This window comes from Portunus trituberculatus, chromosome 16, assembly GCF_017591435.1.
Source record: "Portunus trituberculatus isolate SZX2019 chromosome 16, ASM1759143v1, whole genome shotgun sequence".
NCBI lineage: Eukaryota > Metazoa > Arthropoda > Malacostraca > Decapoda > Portunidae > Portunus > Portunus trituberculatus.
Window position 1 is genome coordinate 230,360 of NC_059270.1, and position 7,500 is coordinate 237,859.

General features: G+C 42.3%; 1 protein-coding gene across 4 annotated transcripts in view; it reads left to right on the plus strand.

The window, feature by feature from the left end:
* Positions 1-7,500, plus strand: part of LOC123504668 (monocarboxylate transporter 10-like) — a 70,426-nt gene that overhangs the window by 10,646 nt on the left and 52,280 nt on the right. For all 4 annotated transcript variants that reach the window (XR_006674911.1, XM_045255431.1, XM_045255433.1 and 1 more), the window contains exon 2: positions 6,891-7,500. This exon is cut by the window's right edge and continues 329 nt beyond it. Coding sequence is in view for 3 of the 4 variants with exons in the window: in XM_045255431.1 (XP_045111366.1) it covers positions 7,370-7,500 (131 nt within the window). In the remaining variant the exon portion in view is untranslated. The remainder of the gene's footprint in view (positions 1-6,890) is intronic.

Consider the following 7,500-nt stretch of genomic DNA (forward strand, 5'->3'; position numbering starts at 1 on the left):
AACCAGCTCGCTTGTACAGCCACAGCGTAGTGAAGGCTGTATATGACGCACCAGACCTCGATCCGCTAACTGGACACGCTGACACTTCGACTCATATTCTCAAACACTTCTTTGCTTCACCTCCATTCTTTCAAAAGACTTTATTTAAGTTCACACGAGTTTTTAATGCGTTTTTACAGGGCTAGAGGCAAAGTGACAAGATTTCTTCAATATTAACTGGAGAAACACTCTTGAAAACCCCGCTAATTATCTCTACGGCCTTGGAAAATAGTCGTGGTGAGAGAGCAAAGCGTTTCTGAATACGGACCTAATTAGAGCAGTGTGCCAGGCTTGGGACCCGATCTCCGACGCTTCCGTGACGTGGCGGACTTTTGCACACTGCCCTCGTTATATATCCGTTTTTTTTTTTTTGTCACTGCGGCGTGAATGAATTGCAAAATGTGCGTTACTCGTGAATTCTGATGCGCGTCTCTTGTTACGGCAACGTGTGTAGGAGTAATGATATACAGGAATTAACCAGCCACACTTGATGACTGCATGGATGACGCTGCTCAGGTTATGTTCCGTATTCTGAGCTCTTCTCTTTAACCAGGACTATTTTCCAAGGCCACAAAGATGATTAGTCGGGTTTTCAGGAGTGTTTCTATTGTTGATAATGTAAAAATCTTGTCAATCTGCCTCTAGAACTCTAAAAACACATTAAAAAACTCGTGTAAACTTAAAATAAAGCCTTTTGAAAGAGTGGAAGTGAAACGGAAAAGTGTTTGACAATACGAGCCTAAGCGAGCCCAGTGTTGGTGTTCCCTTAACTTTTCTCACATTTTCCTCTCCGTATTGACTCGCGGGAGGAAGGTTGGACATGCAGTTGTGATTGAAAAGTTCGGTTTTATGTGCATTTTTTTATTTATTTATTTATTTTTTCATATTTTCCGAAAAGACATTGAAGTTTAAAAGTCTTACAGGGGGCCTCCGTTGGGGTTGTGCTGGCCGTGTGGGGGGCTGGCTGGAGAAGGGGCTGTGGTTGGTGAGGGTGCTAGGGTCAATCATGTCTTGTGTCTTGACCTCCACTTCAGTACTGGAACGCATTTTTACCATGAATTGTTGGTGTAATTAGACGATTTTGTTTATATTAGGAAGGGTCTACGGAGGTCAGAAGATTAATGGCCAGTCTTCACTATTTCAATCCCCCACATGAGTTTCTGAAGTTGTATAAAAATCGCCATATAGTAAGCAGAATGAATATGAAAAGGCGTCATGGTACTGAGGGGTTTAAGAGGGGATCGAATAGAGATTTTAAGTCCTGTAATGAATGTCGAAAAGTGCCAAAAACAAAACCTTCGTGCTAAGTAATCAGAATGTTAAGTTTGATGAAATTGAATTCGAGATATAGATAAAAATGCTTCTTCTTCTTCTTTTTTTTTTTTTTCTTCTTCTTCTTCTTCTTCTTCTTCTTCTTCTTCTTCTTCTTCTTCTTCTTTTCTTCTTTTTCTTCTTTTCTTCTTTCTTCTTTTTCGTTCTACTACTCCTACTCCTACTACTACTACTACTACTACTACTACTACTACTACTACTCCTACTCCTACTCCTACTCCTACTACTACTACATCTGTGTGTATTTACGTAGTAGTATTTACCTATAGTTGTATTGTACAGGGTTCGAGTGGGGCTCATAGTGTCGTGTCCCCATCTTCATTTATCCAATTCTTCTTTAAAGTTATGCACATTATGTTCTGTAACAACTTCATCACACAATGCATTCCACTTTCCCACCGTATTTTCCAACATCCTTCACACACTGCCTCATCCTAATCTTCTTTACATGTCCTCTTGTCCTTCCATCATCTTCTTCTGTCACCAACATCAGGTCTTCCTTGTCAATCTTTTCAATGCCATTTACTATTTTATACATTGTTATTAGGTCTCCTCGTTCTCTTCTCTCTTTTAAGGTTGGCAGTCCCATTTCCTTCAGCCTCTCTTCATATGTTAGTTCATTTAGTTCCGGTACCATCTTTGTAGCTATCTTCTGGATCCGTTCTAATCTCCTTATATATTTTTCCATGTATTGAAATGCCACTCTAATATTAGTCAGTGTGTGTGTGTGTGTGTGTGTGTGTGTGTGTGTGTGTGTGTGTGTGTGTGTGTGTGTGTGTGTGTATACGTAAGTGCTGTATATGTCAAGGCTTCTCTGTCTCTTTCTCTTATCTTGATGTCTCTGTGCTTGTGTGGCCAGCGATAAGTGTTGTCGCCTCCGCCACTTTCACCGCCACCTCAGTAACAGTCTGTGTGTGTGTGTGTGTGTGTGTGTGTGTGTGTGTGTGTGTGTGTGTGTGTGTGTGTGTGTGTGTGTAATTCACCTTGGTCGTCTGCTGGTCACCCAGCCAGTTTTCCCCATTACGGAGCGAGCTCAGAGCTCATAGACCGATCTTCGGGTAGGACTGTGTGTGTCTGAGGGATTACATAAATGTTATCAATTCATCAATATTCCGATGTTGTAAGAGAGAGAGAGAGAGAGAGAGAGAGAGAGAGAGAGAGAGAGATTTGAATGAATACGTTAATAGGATTGGTTTTTTTTTTTTTTTTTTTTACTAGTCTAATTTGTTTTGCTGTCTTCCCTTTCCTCCTCCTCCTCCTCCTCCTCCTCCTCCTCCTCCTCCTTTTTTTTTATCTTTTTTTCTTTCCTTTTTTCCGTTGTTGTTGTTGTTGTTGTCGTCGTTGTTGTTGTTGTTATTGGTGGTGGTTGTGGTGGTGGTGGTGGTGGTGGTGATAGTGACAGTTTCCTTTCTTTTTCTTTCCTTTCCTTTAATTTTATATAACGTCTTTTTATTCATGCACACCAAACGGGTATCCTTTACTTGTCCTTACATAATTTGGCGCCGATAACAAATATATTAAACCTTCATTCGTGTGTGTGTGTGTGTGTGTGTGTGTGTGTGTGTGTGTGTGTGTGTGTTTCTTTTCTTCGCTTTTTTTTCCCGCCAATGATTAGTATAATAAGATAAAGAAAGAGAAAAGTAAAGAAATTAGTGCTTACTTATTATAAGCAAGGAGGAGGAGGAGGAGGAGGAGGAGGAGGAGGTTACAAAGCTCATCATTGTTCTTAATTATAGAAGAAAATAAGTGTGAGAAAAAACAAGCTTTCATGATAATATTTATGCATAATGACCGACGAGAAAGAGGAGGAGGAGAAGAAGAAGAAGAAGAAGAAGAAGAAGGACAGAGATTACAAAATATCGTAATTGTCGAAAAAAATGCAACACAACCTCATATAAAATTGTAGTGTTTTCTTAATGATGGTGATAATAATAATAATAATAATAATAATAATAATAATAATAATAATAATAAGTAATAGTTCTATTTTTTGTAATCCTCGACCTCTGGAAAGAGAATCACCAATAAAGACTGCACTTCCTTGTCAGTCCTGCAACACTGAACCTTGCAGCTACAACATAAGAAAGACAATTAATTTATTTTGCATCTGTTATAGAGAGACGTTAACCCCTTCAGTGCTATAGCGCGATTCCATATTCATTCTGCTTACCATTTGCCGATTGTATTAAACTTCATACACTTATGTGGGGATTAAAATAGTGAAAACTGTGTCCATTAATCTTTTGACCTCCATAGACCCTTCCTAATGTAAATAAAATCGTCTAATCATATCCAAAACTCAAGGTAAAAATGCGTTCCAGTGCTGAAGAGGTTAAGGGTTTTTTGGAGAAGTGTGTGTGTGTGTGTGTGTCCGTCTGCTATCTATCGGCCAGTCGCAATGTCCTAGCACAAATCTAGGACTGAGAACTCTACGGACCAATGTCAAAAAATCAAAGTTTTGAGAAAAGAACGTATGAAATATTGCATTGTTCATTAAATATCAAGTAATTACAACAAACGCGCGTTAGTTTACCTCCCCGGATGCATGGACGACATTGGCCATTATAGCACTGATAGACTGATGAATTTCTAGTTTAGTGGTGTGCTTATCAACAATCGGCCATTTATTTGACCATTTGTGTTATCATGACCATTCGAAACTACCTCGTTTTAACTTTTCTATTTAACCTCTTCAGTACCAGGACCTGTTTTTGTGTTTATTCTGGTAACTATTTGGTGATTTCATACATCTTCAGAAACTTATGTAGGGAATAAATTAGTGAAGACTGTGGCCATTAATCTCCTTATCAACAATCGGCCATTTTTTTTTTACATTTGCTCTTCTACCTCGTTCTCTTCCCAAAACATTTAAGAGCAGAGGAACGAAGTTTATTTAAGGGGAGCGAACTGCGTAGCCGGGCCAGGACATGGTGTATGGTGGTGGTGGTGGTGGTGGTGGTGGGTAGAGACGTCTCCTGTACACTGTTCAGGGTCGTGGATGAGGCGACTGGTTGTGAGGTGGTGGTGGTGGTGGTAGTGGTGTCTAAACGAGGGCAGGGCAGTGAGGGAAGTGGGCTGGCCATCCTCAGGTCTCACGTGATGATAGTAGTAGTAGTAGTAGTAGTAGTAGTAGTAGTAGTAGTAGTAGTAGTAGTAGTAGTAGTGGTGGTGGTAGTGGTAGTAGTGGTAGTAGTAGTAGTAGTAGTAATTGTTGTTGTTATTGCTATATTCAACCAGTATAATAACTCAGTTTTAGTTAATGTTTAGTTAGTAGCAGTAAACCCTTTTTAGCAACAGTAGGAGGGGTAGTAGTGATAATAACAGCCGCAGGAAGTGTATCAGTAGTGGGTGTAGTAGTAGTAGTAGTAGTAGTAGTAGTAGTAGTAGTAGTAGTAGTAGTAGTAGTAGTAGTAGTAGTAGTAGTAGTAGTAGTAGTAGTAATGGTGGCTATAGCAGCAGCAACAGCACAGCAACAACGGTTCAGTGACGTGACAGTGGTAGCATGGGTGATGTTTACATAGTGGAGGGGAGTAGGGGCGTGGCGGGACACTTGTGGATCGCTCTGTTATCACTGGATGAGTTCAAGACTTGGTTAGTGACTGGTTATAGTAATGGAGGGCGTCAGTCGGGGAGGAACCCACCACTAGTGACGGGCGGAGGCTCCAGTCTGGCTGTCCCCAAGCGTGGTTTTCTACATACGCATCGCCTTTCAAGCTGATAATCTGTGAAGCGTCTCTTGGTGTTGTGATCGGTCCTTGGGTTCACTCGGCCCCGTGAAGCGTGAGTGCAGGATGGCATGGGAACATACAAGATAGCAAGAAACCATTAGGGCAACACCTGGCAGTCTTTCCATCAAACTTAACCATTTGTATTCACCCATTATCCTCATCCATAACTGTACGATCCGTATGAAAAGCCTTCCCTTCTCACTAAGACTATTTATCAAGACCACAGAGACAACTAGAAGGGTTTTCAAGAGTGTTTTTCCAGTTAATAATGCGAAATCATACCACTGTGTTTCTAAAACCGTAAAAAACACCTTAAAAACTCATGTAAATTTAAATAAAGCCTTTTGCAATTGTGGAGGTAAAGGGCAGGAGTGTTTGAGAATATGGTCCTTAGTAAGAACGATTGTGAGAGAACAAGGAAAGCTGCAAAAAGTCACCAGGTAGGTATGTACGTGGCAGTCCCTTACATGAAACATACCTGCTCTTACTTACCTACTTTATCTCCAGCTATTGTCTCTATCCATAACTTTAACTGACAACCGGAGTACCGAGTCAATTCCATTCATCTCCCATTCTAGTTGTGAACCAATCCTTCCTGTCTCTCTTTTTAATCAGATTTCATGAAGTTTGAACTGTGATATTATGTATTATTGACAGGGGAACTTGTACCTACCTGCTCTATTTCCAGCTGTTATCTCTATCCATAACTTTATCTAACTAATAACTGGAGTACCGAGTCTATTCCATTCATGCCACTCTATTTGTGAACCAATCTCTTCTCTGTCTCTCTCTTTTTAATCAGATTTCATGAAGTTTGAACTGTGATATTATGTTTTGCCTTACCCTGATAACTGACCCTGAGGATTTGGGTCGTGTGTTGTTGACAGAGAGGTTTCAAGACATTTATCCCTTTTTTTTTGGCTAACTCGAGTCTGCAAAGGGACTAGGTACTAATCTGGCCTTTTTTTCGTTGTTGTTTTTTTCGTTATCCTCTTACATAAATAAAAAGGTCTATGGCAGAAGTTTGGGGAGTTGTAATGTTGTAGTACTGTTGTCTTTTAGTTTTGTTTGTTTACTCATATATTTATTCACGCATTTTCTACGTAAACGAGTTCCATCCAAGGCCAACAAAATGGCTTACGAAAAAGGTCCATTAAAGGCGCCAGTCCCCTCAAAAAACTAGTAGTCAGAAGGATTATCCACTGTTACAAAAAAGTACCTTGAAATATTTGTGTTGGTAGGTTTCCGTTGTCTCGCATTGCCATTCCAACAATATAGCGTAGCAGAAAGGTCCAGTGATGGGATCAGTTCCCTTAAAAATGTAGCCAAGAAGGATTATCCACTGTTACAAAAAAAAAAAAAGTCTTGAAATCTCTCTGCGTTGTAAGGTGTTGGTTGTCTCGTATTGCCTCCCACTGACTGCAATTTCTTCAACACTTGTTTTGACACTAGTCGGAGAGGTGGCCTTGACTTCAACTTTTCTTCCTCTCTGACGCTCTCCCGTTGATATGTCTCAAGGCTGAAGGCTGAAGGTTGAGGGCTGAAGGCTCACACTACCAGGGCGATGATGCGTATAACATAAGTGATCATAAGTAGACTGACGTGTTCTTTCTTTCAGTGCTAAGCGTTTCTGTGTGTGTGTGTGTGTGTGTGTGTGTGTGTGTGTGTGTGTGTGTGTGTGTGTGTGTGTGTGTAAAATATATAGATAAATAAATAAGTAGACGATAAACAAACTCATGAATAGATGACATTATTATCATTGTTATCAAAACTATTACTTATTTGTTTCAGAAGAGCGGCGGCAGAGCATAACGAGAGTCCCTCACCGCCAGCCCGTCCCAGGCCCTCCTCCCTCCCTCCCTCCCGCCCCTCCTTCATCCAGGGCGCGGCCGCATCCACCACCACCACCGCCACCGTCCTTTCTGGCGCCAGCGGGAGTGGGTGTGGACGGAGTTGCGGAGTTGTCACGTGGTGTGGAGCGCATCAGAGTAGAGTTTGTGTGTGTGAGTGGGAGTGAGTGAGAGGAAAGCCGCGTGGGATGGACGGCCGCCTGCACCTCACCAACGGCGTGACGTGACGTGACGTGACGTGACGTAAGGCGCGCTTGTGGCCACGCACGAGACAGCCACAGCCACGCCTCCCCCATGAACCTCACCCCGCGCAGGGCAGGTCACCACGGGAGGTGCGGCGCGCAGCGATAGAGTGACGGTCACGGTGGTCAGTGAACAGTGTGCGCTGAGTGGCGAGCGGTGAGCGGTGAACAGTGAGCTATGGCAGTGCCGGGCAGTGAGGACGGGGCGCTGGTGGAGGTCAACATGCAGGATATCGTGCTCACGCCCCGAAGAGAGGCCCCGCCCGTGGAGGCGTCTGAGCCGAAGGCGGAGGCACACACGGAGGTGGC